Genomic DNA, 24,247 nt, shown 5'->3' on the forward strand with positions numbered 1-24,247 from the left:
GCATCTTATTCCCCCATTTGTTATAAATGCATTAAATGTGCAGGTGTTTGATGCCAGTGGGGCTGTCTACACCGTGCAATAGGGAAAAGCAACAATCACACAAATAAATGCAAGCTTTGAATTAGCAAAGTGCAGTATTATTGAAATGGCATGTTTTGCCAGAAAAGAGCATACAAGTATAAATGATACTTGAAATTAGTGGTGGATTATGGGCAAAGCATGCAAATCCGCCCACATCTAATTGAGGCGTAACTGATATGCCTCTTCCGGCAATTAGCCGAGTTCCTTGGAAGAGCACTGTATTGGATCAGGCAGCAGGATGGGCTGGCGTAGGCAGCCTGCTCCAGCTGCCTGGGAATTAGCATCCTGCCGCAACCATCCCCTTCTCACCCCGGCAGCAGGATCCGCTGTGATTGAGCTGGGGCTGCAGCAGGGGCCAGTAAGTTTGAGCTGCTTTTCATTGCTGGGATTTTCTCTGCGGCAGGCGCTCATGGGGTCAGACAGCTTTGTTGCTGCAAAGTCCATGATGGACAACCAGCCTTATCCCTTTACGCAGAGCACCGCTTACATAGGGAGCTCTGCCAAAGGAGGATTTTCCCTGTGGAAGAAGTCCAAGTGTTTTTATTCAGTGCCCAGCACTGACCTAAAGTGTTTTTTCTGCAAGGTCAAGACCCACCAGCAGCCCTCCTTGTGCTGGGTCAGTGATGCACACAGGAGTGAATGTCCCTTAGAGAAAGTTAAGCCACAGGTAGCTCAAATGACTTTGGGGATGCCTGTAAACTCCTGGCCCTGTCCCACATCTGGTGTTGCCAGCACACAACAGTTCCGTACCTCTGCCATTGCACTCCTGTCTTTTCGTGCTGCTAATGCACCAGTTCTAATTAGCATCCCTTCCTTGCCCAGTTCTGACAGAAACGGGTGATGTAGGATGCTCATACCTCCTCCTTCATCTTTTTTTATTTTCCCACCACCCAAATTTTCCAGATGTTGCTGCCACTACAAATAAGCTTTTGAATGAGCACTTCTCTTATGAAGTGGGTGACTCATTCTCACCCTTTGAGGGGCTCTGTGGAGGGTGTGGACACAAAGTCTCACCATCTCCTTGGTGTCAAATTCACTGAACTGAATAAGAAATAAGAACCTTCTGCTCTTCCCAAAGCAGCAGCAGCCGACTTCTGCCGCTCCTCATCTAAAACACATGTGGCAAAAAGGGCACCCTGGTCATGGTTTCCAGTTGCATCACAGCAGTGAACTCCCTCCTTTTCCTGCTAACATATGGGTGGTGTTGGGTATCTGCTCAGGTTTTATGTTCTGTCTCTAGAGAAATTCCAGGCTCACAGTGAAATAATGGGAAAATTATAACCAAAGGAGTAACACTGAGGGGCTACAGTAAAATATGAGTGATTTATCTTAGGCAGTTTGTCCTGCCTCTGTGAAGTACCTTCTACCTGACCATGAGGAAGCAAGGAAGAAAGGGTACCTTTCTCTGGCACATGTCCCTTGGAGGTGGCATTTGTTCCCATCTGGGATTTACACTCCTTCAGCTGGCATTAACCTTCACTCTTTGCTTCACATGTTTTCACATGAGCATTTGCTTGGACAGGAGAGCCAGAGGGAAAGATTCATGCCACACTTATTGATGCCTTTGTGATATTTTTTCTATGAGGACAGGGAATAGGAACAGTGGAGAGGAAGGTTTGAGGCTTTTTTTGTCTTTCTCTCAAAGACACAGATAATGTGATGGGTGGTACTGGCTGCCCTTCACTGGCAGGGCTGCTTTGAGCACTGGGCTATTTGGGTTTGTGTTACCGTGCAGTTTGTCGCCCTGGGCTGTGGAAGCTGGACTGTCCCTGTATATTTTCATGAATGTTCTAGGAAATGTGGATTTTTTTTGAGGCTCAATCTATTTTTGATTGAGGTTTTTTGTTGTTTTGTTTCTTTAAGAAGCTTTGGGGAAATGTGCTTGCTTCTTTAGTCTTTAGGAGGAATCTCAACAACCTAGCCCAGACCACAGTGGGTCAAAGATGAAATGTTTTCGGCAAGCATTGTAGCGGTAAAACAGAGTTCCTTGAATGAAACCATCACTAATTTACAATAATCTATGCATAAAGTTTATGTTAGTTATCAGAAACAACATAGTAACTGCTGCTCACCTCCTTATGGGCCTAGAGCTGTTTACTGGACAGCATGGTTTGGTGTCATAGTTTCACTTGAACTTTAATTTTTCCACTTCAGTTTTTTGCTTTTCTTTTTAACTTACCAGCTATTTCTCACCCACAGCCACCCTTCTAAGTGTGTGAGTGGATGAGTGGATAGTGTGGCCAGACTGCAATCAGAGAAATATTTTGAGAGTCCTTTCAGAGCTCTTTAAGGAATCTGGGCCGGCTATGAATGCCTGCTTTATGCAGCACTGTTTTGAAGTAGGAGTGAGTCACTAAAAAACAATTTGTGCTCTCTCCATGTTCAACTTTGACTTTATTAAGAAAAAGAGAAAGAAAACAAACGCAATCCCATTCACTGTCGAAATACACATTGATCCTTTAATCCTCAGGGAATCGTTTGGAACTGCTTCCTCCTCAAAAGAATTGCTGTATTGCTGCAACATTTAGCTGTGCAATTACACATGCGTGTTTTTCTCCTGGGCTTTGCAGAGCAGGGTTCTGTGGCTGGAATGCTAATCAGAAAGCAATTGATACCGTCTCGTGGTACATACAGCCTGAATGCAGCCCCCCCTAGGGTACCTTTGAGGGTCTGTCCCAGCCTGAAAAGGCAGGAAACCAAAGATGGGAATTACAGCCCAGCAAGGTCAGAGCAAGAACTGAAATCTGGGCTGGAGCCCAGTGCTGTATCCCATATTGGTTTGTTGTAGCCTTCCTTGGTGGAAGTGAGAGGCTCTGCTACCCATACCTCCTTGGCACTGCCTGGAGGCTGTAGCTGGCAGGTGCCAGCAGGGAGTCTGTTCATTCCTTCGTCTGTGAGCTGAAAACATTACCTGCTTGAAAATGCCTGGTCAGTGGGCTCGCTCATGCTCCTGAGCCACTGCCTGATCTCTGCATGGTGCAACTCCACGCCTCTGTGGGATTGAATTTTTCATGGAGGTTTTGCAGAAAGCGTTACTTCAACGATACTGTACTGGGAAGTGCTCTGCACATATGTTTGTACATACATCTGTATGCACGTACACCCACACATATCTGTTTGGCCAGGCTCTGCTTTCCAAGAGCTGCATTTGCTGTAAACTTTGCCAGATTTTTCTGATGCTTCACATGTGCCCTGTCTGACTTCAGGGGCATGCGACACTTAGAATCATAGAATCATAGAATAGTTAGGGTTGGAAAGGACCTCAAGATCACCTAGTTCCAACCCCCCTGTCATGGACAGGGACACCTCACACTAAACCATCCCACACAAGGCTTCATCCAACCTGGCCTTGAACACCGCCAGGGATGGAGCACTCACAACCTCCCTGGGCAACCGATTCCAGTGTCTCACCACCCTAACAGGAAAGAATTTCCTCCTTATATCCAATATAAACTTCCCCTGTTTAAGTTTTAACCCGTTACCTCTCGTCCTGTCACTACAGTCCCTGATGAAGAGTCCCTCCCCAGCATCCTTATAGACCCCTTCAGATACCGGAAGGCTGCTATGAGGTCTCCACGCAGCCTTCTCTTCTCCAGGCTGAACAGCCCCAACTTCCTCAGCCTGTCTTCATACGGGAGGTGCTCCAGTCCTCTGATCATCCTCGTGGCCCTCCTCTGGACTTGTTCCAGCAGTTCCATGTCCTTTTTATGTTGAGGACACCAGAACTGCACACACTGCTCCAGGTGAGGTCTCACAAGAGCAGAGTAGAGGGGCAGGATCACCTCCTTCGACCTGTTGGTCACGCTCCTTTTGATGCAGCCCAGGATACGGTTGGCTTTCTGGGCTGCGAGCGCACACTGCCGGCCCATGTTCATTTTCTCATCGACCAGCACCCCCAAGTCCTTCTCTGCAGGGCCGCTCTGAATCTCTTCTTTGCCCAGTCTGTAGCTGTGCCTGGGATTGCTCCGACCCAGGTGTAGGACCTTGCACTTGTCGTGGTTGAACTTCATAAGGTTGGCATCAGCCCACCTCACAAGCGTGGTCCCTCTGCATGGCATCCCTTCCCTCCAGCGTATCAACCGGACCACACAGCTGACACACAGGTGTCATCGGCAAACTTGCTGAGGGCGCACTCAATCCCACTGTCCATGTCAGCGACGAAGATGTTAAACAAGACCGGTCCCAACACCGATCCCTGAGGGACACCACTCGTTACCGGTCTCCAGCAGGACATTGAGCCATTGTCCACAACTCTTGGTGTGCAGCCATCCAGCCAGTTCTTTATCCACCGAGTGGTCCATCCATCAAATTGATGTCTCTGCAATTTAGAGAGAAGGATGTCATGTGGGACAGTGTCAAACGCTTTGCACAAGTCCAGGTGGATGACATCAACTGCTCTACCCCTGTCCATCAGTTCCTTAGCCCCATCATAGAAGGCCACCAAATTGGTCAGGTAGGATTTCCCCTTAGTGAACCCATGCTGGCTGTCACCAAGCACCTTGTTGTTTTTCATGTGCCTTAGCATGTCATCCAGGAGAATGTGCTCCAAGATTTTAGCAGGCACAGAGGTGAGACTGACTGGTCTGTAATTCCCCGGGTCTTCCATTTTCCCCTTCTAGAAAATGGGGGTTATGTTTCCCTTTTTCCAGTCGTCGGGAACTTCACCTGACTGCCATGATTTTTCAAATACGATGGCCAGTGGCTTAGCAACTTCATTCGCCAGCTCCTTCAGGACCCGCGGATGGATTCCATCAGGTCCCACGGACTTGTGCACATTCAGATTTTTAAGATGGTCTCGAACCAGATCCTCTCCTACAATGGGCCCAAGGTCTTCATTCTCACAGTCCCTGTGTCTACCTTCTAAGACCTGGGTGGTGCAGTCAGAGCCTTTGCCAGTGAAGACCGAGGCGAAGAAGTCATTCAGAACCTCAGCCTCCTCCAAATCCTGTGTAGCCAGTTCTCCCAAAAGCTTCCTCAGGGGGCCTGTGTCGTCCCTAGTCTGTTTTTTGTTTGCTACATACCTGTAGGATCCCTTCCTATTATCCTTAACATCCCTGGCTAGGTTTAATTCTATCTGGGCCTTAGCCTTCCTAACTTAGGGCAGAGCCACAGAAACGTCATTTCCAGGAGCTGGGGAGCCTTTGGGAACCCCTGCTGTCACCTGTGTTACTATGTTATGTCATGATTCAGAAACTGAACCCTGGCTGCACTCATACTATTTGACCCTGATGGGAGCGGGTTGCAGAGTAACATAGAGTGTGTCCTTGTTTCCCCTTACCTGAAAAGCATGGTGCACATTGGGATTTACAGTTACCTACAAGTAAACATAGAGGCTGGCTGGAAGAAATGCAGCCATTCTCCAGCTTGCTTTGAATGCTAATATTTTGTTTGGATTTAATGGGTTTACCATGACATTACTATTAATGTTTTTTTCATCAGTTCTTCTTTCCCACCAACATTAAAGATGGAGTTTCCAGATGGGCAATCCTAGCTGTCAGCCACTTGTCCCTTATCCATGGCCACAGGCTACCAAGTAAGCCTTTTACGTAGTCCTGTGGCAAGTGTGCCCAAGGCTGGACATCCCACTTCTTGAAACCCTTTAAAACTCTTCTAAAGAATGCTTTTAATGCATCCACCACACTTGCCTAATGGTCTCAGGAAGATAAAAAGGAGAGGCTTTCTTTATGTCATTAAGCAGTGTTTGGCTGATGTTATGTGCTCCTGGCCTCTAGGTCCCTCTGCTCATGTTTTCTTCCTATTTTTCTAAAAGCTTTAGGTTGGGGCAAAGCTGCAGCTGCTCCTGTCAGCAAAAACTAGTCCTCCTCTGAGTTCAAACGTTTGCTCCCTGCAGCTGATTGCTTTATACCCTCCTGGCAGCAGGACCTTGGGGCATGTGAGTCCCATGTAGGACAAGACAATGCATTTTGTTCCTCCCTTTCATGGCAAGGCTGAAAACACACAAACAGCAGGCAGCTGTGGTCTTAGCTGACAACCTGAGAGGAGCTTCACTACCAGAAAACCCCAAGGGAAAGCAAGGAAGGCTGCTAACAAAAAGTCAGCAAGGGACTCTCTCTCTAGATGCAAGAGAAGCAAAGGAAATATAAGTAATGTGCTGAAGTATGCAGATAAAGTTATTCAAGTTATTTTGACCATAAAGCCTAGGACAGTAAAGGCTCTTAACCTCTATTAATCAGCAAGAAGCGGGAAGAGGCCACACAATAATTCTAGCTGCCAAAGCTGCTGCGCCCTTTTGCTCCCTTTAATTTAATTGTATTAGTCCTGCCCGCATCCTTTGTTCTTCTGCTCCACTCAGGAAATCTGCTGCTGGTTTTGGCACGGCTCACTCTGGCTTCACATGGCTGGTTTGTGGACAGCCAGGAGGGACAAGAGGGAGGGCAGGAAGGGAAAGAGGATGGGAAAAGGTCCTGTGGGAGCAACCTGCTTAATGTGCCTCATTTTTCTTAATAATGACACCACGTCCCTTCCTGGCAAAACTTCCTCCTGATCAGCCAGGCAGGTAAAACTGAATGCAGGACTCACACTGGTATCAGCACAGATGAGATTTCATGTTTAAATCTTTAAAAAAAAGAAGAAAAATAAAAGTGTGGCCACAAGCCAGGTCTTGCACAGCAGGAGTTGTCAACCCAGCAATCATTCCTACGCTTAGCCTTTGGCTCCGCTGAGGGGTTGGGGTGTCTCACCTTTAGCTTTGCTGTTCTGTTTTGTGCCACCTGTTCTGCATCAGGCCAGTAAGAAATAAGAGCAAGCATTTAGCCCCAGGTCCTGCACTTGCTTAGAATGTAGAAAATGGTCCAGCAAGAAAAGCAGAGGGATTATCAGTGATAACCTCCAGCTGTTTTCTCTGCCGATGGCAATAGCATCACTGTTTCCCCTTGCCAAAGCACTGTTCCTTGGGGCTGTTATGTGGTGCAAACCCTCCCCTGCCCTCCTGCTACTTGCTGGACTCCTCCAAACCACTACCACCTCCATCCCATCCACCTCTGCAGGGCTGCAGCTCCCCTCCCAGTGGCATCCAAAGGTGTGGGTAGTTTTCCCTGTCAGTGGCAGTGACATGGAGCAGCTATAGCTGAGGATCCAGCAGCATCATTGCAACTTCACCAGTTTCCCCAGCAAATGCATTGGCCTCCAGTCTCCTGTCAGCATTGTTGCAAGAATATTGTTAGCTCAACCCACTGGCATTTGTCTTTCCTGCTGCCAGAAATAATGATTCAGCACATGCACACTGGTTTTAGCATTTGTGTCCTTTTACATGACAGTGTAAATATTTATGTGCCTTTGTGTAACAGGAAAAGACAATATGTGCAGTCCCTCACCTACCCAAGTCCCAAAGCAATCCTACAGGGGATTCAGAAGTGATGATGTGTTTTCAGATGATTTTGAACACTTCAGGCTTGTCTGGGAAACACAGTTTTGGGATTGATATTTTACTGGATTTCTCTGATTTCAGAATCCAGCCGTACAAAATGCCATAAATCCATTACATTAAGACCAGGTTTTCCCAAATAGGTAAAATGTCAAGGTTCTTCTCTCACTTCACAGCAATGAATTATCAGTGGTACACTTCTAGTGAAGCAGTGCATTTTTTGCTTTCTGATTCTATAGGGGGATCCTTTTCTTATTGTGTGCTATAATTCTTCTTGGATCTGAAGGCTAAAACATATTTATGTTGGCATGTGGGATTCTGAAAAACCTCAGGAAAAAACAGGACTGTGAAGAAAGTTTTCTGTCCAATGAAGACTTTTGCGATGCATTTTTTCCACATCAGAAGGAAAGCTTGAAATACAGAAGCCCTAAAAACCACTAAACCAGCTGCAGCTACTTATTTTGATTATTTCATCCCTTCTTTTTTTTTGTTAGCAATTTACTGTATGTTGCAATGCAAAGTAGAAATTCCAGATTTCTTGGATAAAAATTTGGGTCCGCAAAGTTAATTTCAGTAGTTTGGGAACTGCTTGACAGATAATTTTAAATCAGAAAGTGGCAATCTGCTGCACTAAAAATAAAAACTAACGATCTAGTAAATGACTAATTTTGTGGTCTGGGGTAATTAGCAGAACAGCTTGGCGGATGGAAGGAAGCAGGTCTAAATTACTGCACTAAGTCCATTTGCAGGAAGATATTATCTGGCTTTGTTGTTATTAAGAATAATTAATGAGAATTAAAATATTCAGCTGGGATTTCTGCTGTTGCTGTTAGTGAGAATAAGTGTGTATATGTACGTATTTGCTCTTTGATGCTTTTCTCAGTTGTTTGCATCTCAATCCTTGCCTGTCTTGCTCTGGGACTTTAATAATACTCTATAAATTATACAGACCATACCTTTGTCCAGCACGGAGGAAACTTGAGGCTTCTACAATTACTGCTGCTGGTTATTCATGAAAAACATATACAACAGTCTGACAAGGAAAACAGCAGTAAAAGGTCAGGCAATAAGCTGCTCTGTATCAGCAGGCTCACAGGGAGCATTGGTTGGCTGCTCAAAGCTTGCTTTTGCATCTTGTTTTTACAACACAGGTTGCTGGGGATGGTGTGGTCACCTCTGTGTCTGCATAGACCCACATGGCTACAAAGATTTCCCTGTTGAAACACATGCATTAGTTTGCTGAAGCCAGAGTGCTTCAATTCTGATGCCCTCAAAACACCATGATGGTCACTTAGTTTTGTGCCCTCTGTGACACCACCCTTTGGTGTTTCTGCTGGGCATTCTCATCCCGAACCTGTGTCCTGCGGTAGGTTTTAAGCAAACGCTTTATGAAACCCTTCAACTAGCAGGGTTCCCATGACAGGGGAGACTTTTAGTGAACTGGTTTAGTGGATAATTGCTCTCACTGTTCAAAACAAGCTTCTCCCTTCGTTTTCAAGCTTGCCTCTCCTGAGTTTCAGTCTTATAGCCCTGGACTTTGCTCCACCTGTATTTGGCAGAATTAAAGCCCTTCAGAGTCTGAAATTTTCCCACATGGTCTTAAATACTAGGAGGAGTCATTTCCTAATCTTCTCTTTTAAGAGGACAGTGATAATTGAGGCTTTATTATTGACTCTAATGCTTTTTATGTGGTTCGTGTCTGGTTTTTTTAGTTTAGTTGAAATTGTTCCTTTTTGTCATTGTTTAACTACTGTTAATAATAGCTGTTCACTGTGTCTACATCTAAGGATGTGGCTCTACTTCTGTTAAAGATCCAACTTTCGGGGCTGTGAAGGACAGTTGAAGCAGTGTTGATTTGATTTTGGGCACCTCTGGAGGTGCATCAATCGAAATGCTGTTTACTCACTTCCTCAGACGGTTTTGTAAATCATGACTGTTATTTTTAGCAGCTCCTTTTCAAATGGTGTTTTCAGTTCTGGTTGTAGGCTGGGCTGTATTCTACCATCCTTAATCATCTTGAGTACTTTCTTCACTTTCCTTAAATTCATTGGATTGCACTGAGAAATTTCAAGGACTGAGATGATACTTAGATGAATGAAACTGTGGATTAGATGGGGGATTAGATGGATCCTAACAAGCAGATGCTGTGCTTTCAATGGAAAGATTTGTAAGCTTCATTAAACCAAGAAGAGCTCTTTTTGCATGACACAGTTTTAAAGCATTGTATTATACCCTATTATTCATACAAACAATAAATGATCATTATGCCAATAGTCATTTTTGCTGAAATTTCAAACTGTGGTCATATCCAAAACCTCCATGACAGAATGTGTGCTCTTTTATAGCCTTATGTACTATGACTTCAAGAGGATTGTTGCTCATCCAAATGCCCAAGCCTTTAGCAGAATGGAGGTAAAAATGTCTTGTTTATATTTATCCACTTGTTTTTTTTTTCTGTTTGCAGCATTTTTGTTCCTATATATGTCGGGCTGGTGGGAAATCTCATAAATACCATGATAGCAATGTTTTGGATCCCTTTGCAGGCTAAACCAAAGTCAGACCATCATCTGACAGAGCACAGTAAGTATTTATAGTGTTTCTGATAAACAGCATGTGAATAGGGACAGGGCATTGATACGCTGTAGGGACTGCTAAAAGACTTGGGTGTTTCTTTTAAGGCAAAAAGGTGCCAACCGTGAAACGCTAACACTTCAATGCTTAAAAGAGTATTATTATTCTCTACCTGTTAACTGCTCTGCCATGCAGATGTGCAGGCTTTCCAGCCCAGTGCTTGCTGTGCATCTCAGAAAAGGTGAATGTGAACCTCTTGCTGGGGGTTAGTTTGGCCTGGCATAGGAGGCAGTCCTGCTGTCTCACAGCAGTCCTCTGCATGCAGACCTGGTACCAGCTCCCAATCTCCTGCTATTGGCACAAAGCTGGTGCTGCAGAGACATGCCTTTTCAGAAAGCTGGTGGTGAACCTGAGCAGACAGTCACAAAGTTTCTTGCTTTCTGCCTTCAACCTATATAAATAGGTTATTAATCAATATGTCATCTTCTATAGGCACATCACAGTCTGGCAGCATGTTTAGCATCAGAGAAATACTACGCCTGATGAAGTTTCCGGGAGTAATGGAAGTTTTCATGGTCAAAGTCTTTGCTGGACTTCCCATAGGTAAATCTAACTCATAACTTGTAATTGCTGATGTATTTAAAATAAGGTGACATACACTTGTAGACCAGGCTTGTCTCAAGTTACTGAAAGCACATTGCATTAGATCATGGAGTAGTGAGGATTCTGTTCCTAACTTGATGCTGGATGCTTTCAAATGCTCTGAAGGTACATAGGCTCAAAACCCTAGGACTTAATGTAAAACAGACTACTTGTCACAGGCTGCTTCTGTGACTTTTGGCAAATCATTTAATCTCTCCGCTCCATCCCCCTGCAAATGCTTTTTCCTCTTGACTTCCATTTCTGTTTAGGCTGTAACCTCTTCAGAGCAGAAGGAAATCGTTTGTCCTCTGCCAGAAACGCTGAGGTTCTTCCTGATTTACTTGGTGATTTTAAGGGGTATGTGTATCCTCACCTTTTTCCCAGCAACTAAAACCTATTGCTGGATGAGAAGCTGTGGCTGTTCTAACTGTTAGCCACAGCATGTTTCTTCCCTTGCATGTCGATGGTGGTGCCTGTTCTTCTGTTCTTTACATACTCCACTTGGGGGTTTGTGTCATGGTGGGAACCCACTGCTACTTCAAACCCATCCCAACCCTGCCTGTTTCCCTGCTCCCTTTGAGTCAGTTGCTGTCCTGGCATGGTCCATGTCTCCCAGTTTGCCTGGTTATACATATCCTTGGCCACAATTTAGTAATCTTGAATTTTGTCTGCCTTTCCCCCTGCTTGTTTAAAGACAAGCCACCATGTCAGCCTTGTTAGTGGTGGTGTTCTCTGCCTTTACTCACATTTTTATGGCTTTTTTCCCAGTCAAACTTATAAATGCAGTTTGTCTAGATTACGATTTCAAGGACTGAATTTTGTGCATATCAAAACACGTGCACATCACACATCTGAACAGACTTCCCTTCCAAGCAGGAATTCTAAGAGAGGATTTAAGACACCTTAGCTTTTATACTTTGCATCTTTTTCCACTCTTCATCTGCATCTGGAAAAGCCCATGAAGTTTAAATAAAGTGAAACATTATTTACAAATTAAATTATAATTTATAAACTGGAAATTCAGTTTACAAATGAAAGTAGATTTGGTTATGGAGAGTGGCTGAATCAGAAAGGGGTGGCATTTCTGGCCTTGGTCAGGTTCTTCTGTTATTCTTTGCTAAGATTCTGGGGGAACAAGTCTGACTGGAGCTGTAGAATAACACTAAGGGAAGTAAAGGATTTCTGGTTTTGGTTTTTGGGTTTGTTGTTGGGTTTTGTTTGGGGTTTTTTTTTTTTTTTCCTCTTTCTTTTTGTGTGTAGTTGGCACTGGCTGGATCAGCAATAGCAGTTGGTCCTCCCCCAGCACTGGAGACAGGATACTGTCTGAATGGACTGCTTGGCTTGCCCTCACAGTGCACTTTTTTGGTTCTTATGAGACTAAACTTTTAAAACTTTATTTTAAAAAGTTTTTATAAAATGACAGCATTTCACAGAACGAGACAATCAAGTCATTTTTTTAAGAGGGTTTTCTTTGCTGATTCTGGCTCATTTCTCAGCTTTAAGTGGCATTCATTTCTCTGTTTAAAAATGCCTGAGACCACATCCATATGGAATCTGCACCGTAATTTCCTGTGCAGTCTCCTTTTTTCCAAAGGCCAGGCAACATGCACTTTGTTTTAGTCATCCCTGCTGAAATGCAAATTCCTCCCTGTTGCAGAAGACGTTTTTCCTGTGCACAGCAAAAACATACACAACCAAAATAAGCATCTCCTGCCCAAAACTGCAATGGAACTTCTAGGCAAAGAGGATGGAGACAGTGAAGCTGAGATGTAAGGCAGGACTAGGGCTAATAGTCTGTCACTGAAATGTCTGGGATTATTTCCATAAGGGTAGGTATGTGTTCGGTTGAGGCACTCCTGCTGTAAGTATAGTGCTCACACTACAGTGAGGAGTTACTAAAATTCTAGAGGCTTCTCTTTGAAGGTCTCTCTTCAGGTGATTGACCATACCGGATGGCAGCTGAAAGGGGATTGGGCCATCACCTACTTCTCTGCAGCTCACAACTGGAGGCTGAGCTCCTCATGAGCACACTTGCCTTTCATCTCCAGGCTGCAACTGTATAATTAATTAGATTAACCAAATTACAGACTGTTCTCTATTTACCTTGTAAACAAGTTTGTGATATACACAGAAGAAAACCTTCTGTTCCTTATGAATCTCATTGTTGTCTAAAATTAGCTTGTTTGAGACTAAAAGAACCTCCCCAGGAGGGCTGCAGGGCTGGGAACCTCCCCCCTGTGCTGCATAAAAGCAGAGACATGGGCTCTGTGCCTCTTGCAGGAGGGAAGCTGCCATGGGATGGACACTACAGCACAGCCAAATTATGTTCTCAACTTACCTGGGAAAAAAGAACTTCATTGAGATAAGAGACAGAAAAGAAAACGCAAGGATAAAAACATATCTAACATACCTCTTGCTGACCAGAAATCACCAGGCCTTGAAAATACTGATACAAAGCTGCGTATATGAACCTTTGACTGCCTAATCCCTTTGGAAAACCTGATTTTAACATGATTGCTTTAGCACCTGCAACCCATTTTTAAAAGGACTTTTTTTTTCACATGTGAAACCGGATTTTGCAGTGAGCCCAGGGCTCTGCATCCCATCACATCTGCAGTCCAGTGTAGAACGGCTGAGACGGGCTCCAAGAGGCTGTGCTTGCCTTCTCACATTGGCTCTCAGTACAGACGGCTAAGCTGGCCTGCCAAAGCCATGGGCTGCCTTTAGAAATGTCATGTCATTTTTTTCGAAAATACAGTTTGCATTCCTGTGTCTCCTTGGTGCTTTTCCTTGTCTTTATCGCATCTCACAAACCATTTATCTGCCTTCTGCTGCATAATCCTAGTTATTCATCCCACTGGTGCCAAGTTTCCTAAGGAGTTCACCCCTTATTTATACCCCCTCTAAAAACAGCCAAGTTTCTGAGGATATTTTTTGCTAATTTCCATCTCTTTTCCAGTTGAAAACCTGAGCCTTGCAGCATGGATTAAGGCCTGTCTGGGCAGCTCCTCCATGGGCTTTGGGTGTTCCCAGAAGAGCCTGGGCACACACTACCCTAGCAAGCCCACCCCAGGATGGGTACATTACTCATGCGGCTGCACTCAGCTGATCTGCAGCCTACCCAGATGGGATCTTTGTAAGAAATGCTTGTTCCTGTGAGCATGAAATGTTTTGAGTTCAGTCTGGGACTCGCCTTGTGGGTTTCACAAAGAAATGTGTGGCCAGTGGGAGAGACACCCCTACTTGCTGAAAGAAAGCGGGGAGAAGGGGGTTTTGCTTGTCCAGATAGCTTTAAATGACCGTGTGAGCACAGGGCATGACACCCATCTAAGGAAGAGACCTTCGCATCTGCAGGAGGGCATTCAATGTGTAACCCTAATTAGAAAGCACAGCCTATCCCCTTGCTCCAAAAGAAATCAGCTCATTTGAAGGAGAAAGATCAAAATCTGCCTTAACTCCGTGAGTTACTTGAAAGAATAGAAGAGCTGTAGAAGCTGCTGTGTGGTAGTAGGAGGAAGCATCATGTATGTAGGAAGGTTGAACCTCTCCTAGGTGGTACCTGCAGCAGGCTAGCAGGATGAAGGGGGAGCGCCCGCTTCTATCTAATCTTCCTGCAAGTGAAACAAAGTGTGGTTTTTCTTTCATTTCTTCACGTGTGCCTTTTATAAACATGTGCAACCCTGTTGCCTGGTTTGGATGTTGTGAGTAAATACTGTTATTTGCATGTTACCTTAAGCCGGCTTCAGCTGAGAGTGATTTCAAAGTAACTGGATAATGACCGGGTGCTCTCTGCGGAGGGGTGTGGTGAAGCCATAAATCTTCATGAGCCCCAGCTCCCCAGCACTTTCTCCAAGTATCTGGAGAGTGGCAGAACAGGGCAGAACTTCCTGCCCCCATCCTCTCCCCCAGTGCCATGAGGCCAGCTGGGGTACCGCTATCCCCTTTATGGGAGGAAAAGGTGTCTCCAGTGGGGTTCAGGAAGGCTTTGTGGGAGGGTGGTAGCCCCTCCAGGCAAAGGCTTGGGATGCTTGGAGGGAGGTCCTCATTGCTGCAGGTGCTCCACTGGCAGCAGTGCCTCTGGGGTGCTGAAATGCAGTGGAGTTGTGCTGGTTTGTTAGGGTGCAAATCTTCCACAGCATTTCAATCAGCAATTTGGGATCACTCTTCTCACACTTCCAGGAAATGCCAGCAAATTCTTCCCACGCCACAGGGCTAGTGATTCACTTTTCCAGGCCACAGGCTGTCTTCTCAGTCCTCCCGGGGTCTGTTTTCTTCAGGAACAAGAGGACCACAGCTCCCTATTTACCCAGTCATTGTACCTCAGAGGATCCTACAAAGAAGGGCAGGACCCCTAAAGTCCATCTGCTCTCTTCTCCTCTCCCCAGCAGAATCAGTGCTCTCCAATGGGCACATTGTGTGGTTGTTCACATGCAGAGAGCCCCAGTTTCCTACTGCCTTGGTCCATCTGAGGTGCACAAGACACTAGGGGAGGCAGCAGTGTCCTACCCTATACCACTCCTTGACAGCAGTATTTTGTCATAATATTTGTAACTTGATGGCTCTTTGTATACGATGGGAGCATGTGTATGCATGTCTATATTTGTGTATGTTTGGTGGTGGTGGAAATGCACACTGTTGTATTTTCATGTGAGATTAAGCAAGAGGGCATTTTCTGTTACACTTTCCAGAAACTGCCTTAATTGAAAAGCAAACCCAAGCTGTGCTACTTCTGTGAGTACTTTCCTGACTGCTTGTGTCGACCACTGCTGTCGGTCCAAGCGAGAGATATTTTGCCACTGCCGAGGTGTGCAGTGAAATCTCTGTATTTAGGCTGATGTCACTGGGTTGTTCCCCGTGGTGAAAATCTAAAGCCAGGTAAAAGAGGTGAGGCATCCAATCAGATTATTTTAATGGTTACAGTCTTGTCTGAACAAATGTTTTCTTGCTGTCTTAATGGTTAGCCTGGCTTCGATGATACAAATATTTACCAGTTTATAATAAACAGCTGAATCTACAGCCTACATAGTTACATTATTTAAAGATGAAAGTAAGGGGGATAAAAAAGTTAACATTTAAAGATTAAATTACTACAATGACTTTGAATAGTATTCTGCTTGTGTTTATATCCAGTCCTGGCAATCCCAGGGAGAGCTACTGACTCATACTGGGGATGACTGGGAGCAGGGTCTGGGCCACTATATGCAGTGCAAGTATATTTATGTATGCTTTTCATTAACCCCCCCTCTAGGTTTGTTCCTGATTATGTTTTCAATCATCTCTATGGATTTTTTTGGCTTGGAAGCAGTGGAGTCTGGATACCTGATGTCATACTTCGGTGTCCTTCAAATGGTAAGTGAAGTGGAAGTACACCTCTTGCCACACCACTGTCTAAATGACTACCTTTTTGACACATGTTCTTCCAAATCCAGGTGTAATATTGACAGTCAAATCCTGCGTGCTGTACTTGGCTGCAAAAGCAGAAGCGACTCCACATTTATTCTGTTCCTTGTAATGGGAAGAAATAAGGACAAGGAGAGTTCTGAATGCTTTCTTGCCACTGTCTCTCTTTGCAGATCTTTACGCTGTGGAGCTAAAATTTCACTGGACGGACAGATTGTCCTGATTTTTGTAACAAAACTTACATTGAAGCTGAAGTGCCTTGACTAAGGTTTTCCCTGGTGGAGGTTAGCTAATTTACATTTACCTAGTAGCACTCTGTAAATTTATGTAAGTAGATGATCTTACTGGCATTTTCACAGATCCCTTCAGTGTAGAGGAAGGACTTGTTCCTGCTGCATGGAAACAAGCACAGCAAGCTTGTACTTTACTGAAAAAGAAAAAAAGGCAGGCACCAGAACATGGAGACTACCAAAATGGGTAAAAGGGAAAGGCCAGCTGAATTAGGCAGTAGCAGGGCCAAAAGCAAAAGATGTTGTGTTATAGCAGAATGTTCCTTTTGGAGGAAGAGGCTAATAATTTTACAGAAAAAACAACAGATGGTTATAAGCAAGCCTCAAGGTAGGAATGCAAGTTAAGCAATATCCTGAAGGAGGGTGGTCTTGTTATTAAATCCGCCTTAATTTCCTGGGCATTGCTGCACAGTTCCTGTGTGATCTGGAGGAGCTTCTCATCTGGGAAATGGCAGCTTTACTTCCATGTGATTTGGATTTGGCATGGTGTTGCCTTGGTCTCACTAAATCTGGGTACTTGATGAATATGGCTGTACATTAGCAAGTGTAGTCTGCAGAGTAAACTGGCTGGAGCTGAGGAGCCAGTGCCTTTGCCATGTCTGTTCTGGGAGGGTGGCTTTGGACTAGCTGTCTCTCGGTCCTGTGAGTTCAACACCTGCTACCAGCTGGATACACCCTCTCATCCAGTCTCATTGGAAAACAACCCTGTTTGCTGTTACACAGGACCGAACACAGTGTGACAACTGGGGTGATCAGTAGCTGCTCTGCAAAGTATGCTTCTAACCAAAACTCCTCTGCTAACAGAGGCTTTCCCTGTGTTAGTCTTTGCATGCTGCCTCCTAGACCAGGATCTACAGGAATCACTCAGGTTTTAGAGGGGCCAAGTCACCTTCTCTTATCTTTTTCCCCCTTTGAATGTAGAGGAGCACCCCAGCAACTATGCTCTTGAATTAGACATATCAGTTAAATCCCTGTTACATATATTTACAGTCCAATCAGATTTGCTGCATGGCTATAGTGTGCTTGTTTCAAGCTGGGTAACATGAGCAGCAATAGCACTTGTACAGCTGCAGCAGGAATGGCTTCGCATAGTAGAAGGTGTAGTAATAGATGGAGCTCGGACACTGCTATTGGATCCAGCATATCTGTCTTTAGGACACTGCTGTTATGTCTAGGATATCTGTCTGTCTTCACAGCTGTTGTTTCCCAGGTTAGTTTGGTTGAAACTACTGTAGATAAGGTTACCTGCACTGCCATGCCAGTGTACCTGACATAACAGATACAGCCCTGAAGATATGGGAATTATAACATTCACCCTGCTCCCTAAAAAATAATCAGATGTTAGTGCTAACCAGAGACCCGACCCTTCCCATAGTCAGGTTTCATTGCACAGAGGCCCATTATGCCTATTACCATGATCTAACCCAGAAGCGGCCTACAGGCTCAGGAGCAGCATCTGCTTTGCTGCAGAGTCTGCCTAGGGACATTTAACACAGAAACTAGTTTTTGTCAGCCAGGCAGTTTTCTTTCATCTGTCTGGGCAGTTTCTGTCCATGTTGCTTCTAATACTCTACAGTGCAAAACTCTGGACAATCAGAAACATAGGAGTAAAGTTGTCACAGGATGCAAACCTCTCCTCTTCATGATGGTGCATTGGGGTTTGCAGTCAGAATGCCAAAAAAGAAAGGGGAAAATTGCTAATTCCTGGTGGCAGTAAAGCCATCTCACCTGAGAGCTTGCAAAGGACTGCTTTCTGCTTTGTCACCTGTTCTTTCCGCTTTATCATTGGCTGTTCCAGGCTCTGCTCTGGTTTATGCAGGACCAGATCCTCAACTGGCCCAAACAGTATTCTCAGCATCTGGCTTTTAAATTATTGTAAAATATTAGAATTTATGTCTTTAGTTTCAGATCAGATCTCTGGCCAGAAGCACCCAAAAATATCTCTTGTAAATCGTGACTAGGCTAATGTTTTATGGCTGCTTTCTGTTGGGGTTCCTCCAGTGTATGATGTATGCAGGGAATGCAGTGTGTGCTAGCGCTGTCCTGCCTAGCCACAGAACTGCTTGTGTGCCTTCATGCCTAAGTGGGCGTTTCAGATGCATTTGTTTCTGCTGTATAGTGAATTGATACTGCTGGAGATATAAATGCAGATTAAGGTGCAAGCAAATTCCACCAGTCTGGATGGGTGAAAGTTGATTAATATCTGCTGACTGGCTTCCCTACTTCACCAAGTAAATTATAGCTTTATTCATAAGGAATATAATGTCCTTTTCAATGAATTTCATCAACCAGATCCTCAGCTTTGATTCCTTATTCCTTAGTTTGCCTTTCAATAAAACATTGTGAGGGTTTTCTCAGTCTCCTGGGCTTGCTCTGAGCCCTACTGTTAGAGAAAACCTATCTCCCCTATTTGCATTTCTCCCTGCACCTGAAAATGAGTCAAGTTTAAGGACTTTTATAGATGGGAGCTGACATCACAGAAATGAAGAGCAAAATAAGAATTGAACCCTGTCCTGTTTACTTTAAACGTCCTTGTAGACATCAAACGCAGTGCCTGGGAGGTTGCACAGCACAACCAGTACCATATCCCAGGGTCTCATTCGCTCCCAGCGTGCTTTACACGCACTAACCAGCTTCAGAGATACACAGGGAACAGCACAGTGAGGAAGACTTAGCTGAGCCCATTACTCAGCTCTTCCCCAGAAGTCTTATGCTGACAAAAGCATTGCCTGCTCTGCCAATTCCTGGTAAATTTTACTAATTTTGTGTGTGCATGTGTGTTACTGTATTTTCTATTTTTATTTAATGAAATCTCAAAACTAACATCTTCCACTTGCACAAGAGGTAAATTTGCAGCCTCCTTTCCCAGCCTGATCAGCAGTCCCAGGATGACTCAAATAGCAATGATCTCTTCCCTCTTTCCTCTTCTACCCCGAGGATATTACCCCCCAATAGTTTAGCCTAATTTTTCAGCTTCTCAGCCTCATTTTACCTACTGTGGTGAGAAGTGGCCAATGAACTGTAAACATCTCTTTCTCACCACTCCTCCCATTCAAGCCAGCTGCAAAGCACCTAGAGAAGAGATTTTGAATGGCTCTGGGTCAGTCTACCTCATTTTAAATAGGCAACTCAAAACAAACTCAGACAGCTCTTTGCATGGGGAGATTAGCACAGAAACACCAACCCCGCAGGAGGCAAAGCATTTGTCGCATTTGCAGATGGAGGATGTTAGTCGCCCTGCTAATTCAGGCAGCCTTCCTGACGGATCCCATCCAAAGCTCCTCAGCCTCACTTCATCATGCTTAGTCCTGTCTTGTTACTTTATGACCCACAGGACTCCAAAGTTTGTGGGGTGTCCCATGCCTGAGAAGGTTCTTACAGGTTTGGAAGGTGAATTCAGGCTGTTTTTTTGGAGCCCAGCAACCTCATGGGTTTTGGCTGATTATCCCCCAGAGCACCTGTCTTGGTTCCCACTTTGTTAAACATCAGCTCTGCCCATATGGGAATGGCTCATGGCACTTGCTAGCAGTGAAGTGGCTCAGCTGGTGCTAGTAGTGGCTCGCAATGCCATGTATTGCCGGTGGCCACTGCTCATAGCCCAGTGTATTCTTTGTACCCTCTTCCCTTTGCCAAGATGGCTTTCCACAGCATGGTCTCTCTTCACCCGACTGGTACATCTTCTGACTGCCGCTTGCTTGACATGGAGGGACATAGTTTGCCCTGCTGCTGCTCCCAGTATGTCTTAAGGAGACCTGAGTGGCCCAAAGTAATACACCTGGTGATGCATTGTTGTAAAAGCTCCTGTGATAGTACCTGTCCATAAGGAACAAGGGCTTCCCAGCTCTCTGGATGAAGCACTGGCCCAGGAACTGGCACCAATTTACTGTTTGTGGTTAGGCAAAGAGGATCATCTAATAGCAGAGGATATTGAAATGTGTGGAGCAGACATAAGTGCAGTGAAGGTGAGAAAGGGGCTCAGTTTTGGATCTGGACAGAGCCAAATGAGGTTAGAAAGGGTGAGCAGGAAGGCGGTATCATAGCACTGTGACAAAGAGCTGTCTGATGAAGAAACAGAGTTGTTGCTTAGAAAATGGAATATTTCTAAGACTAGAATGGGCTGATGGGGAAGTGAAAATAGCAAGTGGAGGATAATTTGAACAATCTGGGGCTCTGCAGTGATACTTGAAGCACCCTGATTAGCACGGGGCTGTATGATGAGCTGGGACTGTGCCAGCGTAAGTCAAGGAGGAGGAGTCGGGTGGGAGACAACTAAACGAGGTGGGGAAGGCAGACAGTGAGAGGAGTACCTCTGCACTGGGCATCTTGCACTGCAGAGATTCCCTTGCTCATTACATGTTTGAAGCATCTTTATCTGATTGCTGGTGGGTCTCCAGGCAAGAAGTGTGAGAGCCCGTCAGGGATGCAATCCCTCTGTCCTACGGGGCTGGGCTTCCGGAGTCCTCTCATCTCAGAAGCCATGTGAATGAAATTGCCCTCATAGTGAATGCCTGGGAGTGTGAGATGCCGCTCCGTCTCCCTCCAGAGAATAACTAATTTCATAATAACTTAAAATAATTTAACTTTGCATAATGGGCAGAAGCAGGCTAGGCTCTGGCTTTTCTTTTCAGGAGTTGCAAGCGCAATAGCATGGAGAACTTCCAGGTGTAGTATCTGGCTTGGAAAATGCTGCCGGAGGATTAAGCAAGTGAAATACCTGGAGTCCCTGGTTGGTATCTAAAATCACATCTGATGCTTAGATTTCAAACTGTGGGAGAGGGTGGGGAAAGCTTTCCTTTAAGAACTTTTTCTCCCCCAAAAAAACAAAGCAAAATGCACAAAACAAAAACTCTGGGTGGGACAAAGGGGTAGATATTTATAACCCTGAGGATCAAGAAATCATAAGACATCTGTTCTATTTACTGCATTTAAATTTGTATTGTTATACAAACTCCACCTCTAGCTGTGCAGCTTCTGGAGGGACAAGTTGGTACGAAGTGATCCTGAAAAGATGAGAGAGATTCCTGGAGGAGAGATTTACATTGCATATCATCTTATCACCAGTCTGTCCCTCTTGCTTTTTTTCTTATCCCTGCACAGCAAAAGAGATGATTAAAGAGCCAGGGATTTAATTACAGCCAGGTATGCCTAGGGGGAAAACCCACTCTGTGAAAGGACCTTGCAACAACAAACAGAAAGTTCTCCACTTTCCTGGCTTTGAAGGATTTAAATCTGTGGAAGGGGGTGGGTTGGAGGGGGAAAGAAAGTGATTAGGCTGGAGTTTGCAAAACATACCATCCTCTTCCCCCTGCTCAGCAAAGTGCTGCCTTCAGCAGTTTGGTCCTCACCATCAGCTTTCCTACCAGTCACACCGCCCTTCTGCTCCTCTGCAAGAACTGAACTACTTCTCAAGCACTTTCTGGCATCGCCGTGTCAGTAGATCACCTCCCTTTCCCCTCCCACGGTTTTGCACCGTCTTCAACCTGTGTGGAAAAGCCTCATGATTTCTCTTGCCCACTGTGGTCTGCCCCACTGGTGCCCACCCGCGCGTCCCAGCCCAGCCGGCACTGCGCTCGCCCTGGGAACTGCCAGACGGGCACAGTTTCAAAGGCAAGAGATACGCGTCCGCTGTGTGGGAGGCTGCCTCTGATGTGAATCATGCTATCTGTGCTAGGGATGGGGCCCTGCATCTTCCCTGCTTGGCTGTACCAGCTTATCTGCGCCTGCTTCTCCAACCTTCGCATGTCTTTTCGTTTCTAGATTGTTGGGTGAAAGGGAATTTATTTTATTGCTGGGTTCTGTCAAGCTTTTGATCAGTGCTGATGGAAGAATCTGTAGAAACAGTCTTGTGTCTGCTGAGCACAGAGGACCATTCGAGCATCTGCCTAACTCCTCTAACCTCCACTGATGAGGTTAGCTACATGTGGGTGCCAGTCCTGCTCAGCAGCAGTTCCATGCAGCAAGACTTCACTGTTCAAAAGTCTTCCAAAAAATAGCACCTTAAGCCTTCAAACAGCAACAGCCTTTTCCATCCTGCAAGGGATTCCTGAAATTTGTTAATGAGGTTAACAATAAAGCGGGTAATTGGCTCTTCTGGGCAAATTGGGGCTGCTCTCTTCACAGAAATCGAATGTAGTGATAGAGGTAAAAAGTATTTTTATACATGATCAGCTGAACTAGTGTAATGAACTCCCAGGTTAGTGAATCCAGCATAACAACAAGGGGATTTGGCTGTTCCTATGCATTTATTGGGAGACTTATTTGCCTTTAAAGAAGGAGGGGGGAAAGAAAAAAAGACTAGTTGGTTTTTCCTGTGACATGTGTACACAGCCACAGGCAGTGCCTGTTATTTCACTTGCAAACAGTTTCCTCTCTCTTTTGTTTATTGATGACAGAAGGCATTCCAGCCAGGTACACTGTACCCTGACTTCAAAGGAGCTTAGGTTACAAAGGCAAGCACAATCCAAGCAAAATGAAATGCGGGAGAGGAAGGCCCATCACAGTCGATCTCAAGGGGAGCTTAAGTGCAAGGGAAAAGCCTAGAATGCACCAGCAGTAGTTAAAAAAAGGATGAATCCATGCATCATCAGTGCAACCAGGGCTTGTCCATGGGAGCAGTGGTGGACAAGTCATCTTGGATGCCCTCACTACTCCCTGGCAGATTGAAAATCTTACATGGGAGAATGCGCATGAACTACCTTCACTTCCTCCTTCCCAAATGTACCTGTGCAGGTGGCTTCTGCTCATGCAAATGCGGGGGCTGTGCACCCAGGGAAAATTGCAGGCTGGAAATAGTGTGTTTTCAGGTCTAAATTCAGACTGGAAGTGAGGTCAGACATCCTGGTGACTGCAAACATTATCCAGTGCCAAAGTCAAGATGCAGTGTCCAAATTCAAGCTCGTGGCTGGATTGGCCGTGACCATGCTGGGGAGGGAGTCAGGCAGCCCATATAACTAGAAGGGAGGCTGCAATCTTTATAACCCAAGGATGGCTGTTCAGCCCCAGAGGGAAAGCAGGTGACTTGGGCTGACACTTGCCCTTGGAAGAAGTCCCATCACCAAGCTGGTTTGCTCAGCAGTGATGTGGAAGCCTGTGCTTGAAAGCCAGCCTTGCCTCAAGGACTGTCCCTCTGCACTGCTCATTCTGGGGACAGCCTGGTGGTCTACATGTCTCCAGGTCCTGACAGCTCAGAGCCCAGCTTTGCTGCAGTGGTGCTTGTTGCCAGGGCTTAGGTGCTCACGTGTAGTGATGGAGGTGTTTTTGGGTACACCACTCCCATGGCCATCAGACTGGGCTGCTCTGGGACATTGCTGATGATATACCCCGGTGACTCAAGGAAGGGCAGGGACTGGGCTGTGCCTGCACGATGTATCCCCATTAAATATACCATTCAAGTCTGGGCGAATTGAGAAACATTTCCTTTCTCCAGTGGCTCAGCAGTCAAACTGAGGTTCGGGTGATGCCACCGCTGAGTCAAGCCATGCCCTGCGACAGGGCTCAGCCCCCATCCCATGTGACTCAGCACAGCCCCGACAGGGGCAAGCCAGCAGGAGGGACTGGGAAGTTGCAAAAAGTTAATGATGATTCCTCTTTTTAGGAGCACTCAGCTTAATGAAGCGTTACTCAGTGGCTTCTCCACCCACCCCTGAGTAGGAGCTGCTGGGGCTGGTATCAGCCTTCTCCTGTCTTCATGGTAAAGCTTTCAGCAGGGATGACTCCTGTCACCCCATGGATCACCCAAGCACCACACCACAGCAGGTCTGCCAGTGTTCCCAAGGCCACTTGGCATGTGACACAACCCTGGAGAGACATGTGGGCCCTGTGCCAGTGTCACAGGGTGGCCAAGCACACGTGAGCTGAGCTCTCAAGCCCTGCCTGAAGG

The 24,247-nt window shown here is 45.6% G+C and overlaps 1 protein-coding gene across 1 annotated transcript in view; it reads left to right on the forward strand.

The window, feature by feature from the left end:
- Window positions 1-24,247, forward strand: part of SLC22A18 (solute carrier family 22 member 18) — a 69,772-nt gene that overhangs the window by 35,032 nt on the left and 10,493 nt on the right. Inside the window, exons 5-7 of the mRNA XM_065682792.1 lie at window positions 9,930-10,045; window positions 10,529-10,639; window positions 15,927-16,027. Coding sequence (XP_065538864.1) covers window positions 9,930-10,045; window positions 10,529-10,639; window positions 15,927-16,027 — 328 coding nt within the window. The remainder of the gene's footprint in view (window positions 1-9,929; window positions 10,046-10,528; window positions 10,640-15,926; window positions 16,028-24,247) is intronic.

The sequence above is a fragment of the Lathamus discolor genome, chromosome 6, assembly GCF_037157495.1.
Source record: "Lathamus discolor isolate bLatDis1 chromosome 6, bLatDis1.hap1, whole genome shotgun sequence".
NCBI classification, from domain to species: Eukaryota; Metazoa; Chordata; class Aves; order Psittaciformes; family Psittacidae; genus Lathamus; species Lathamus discolor.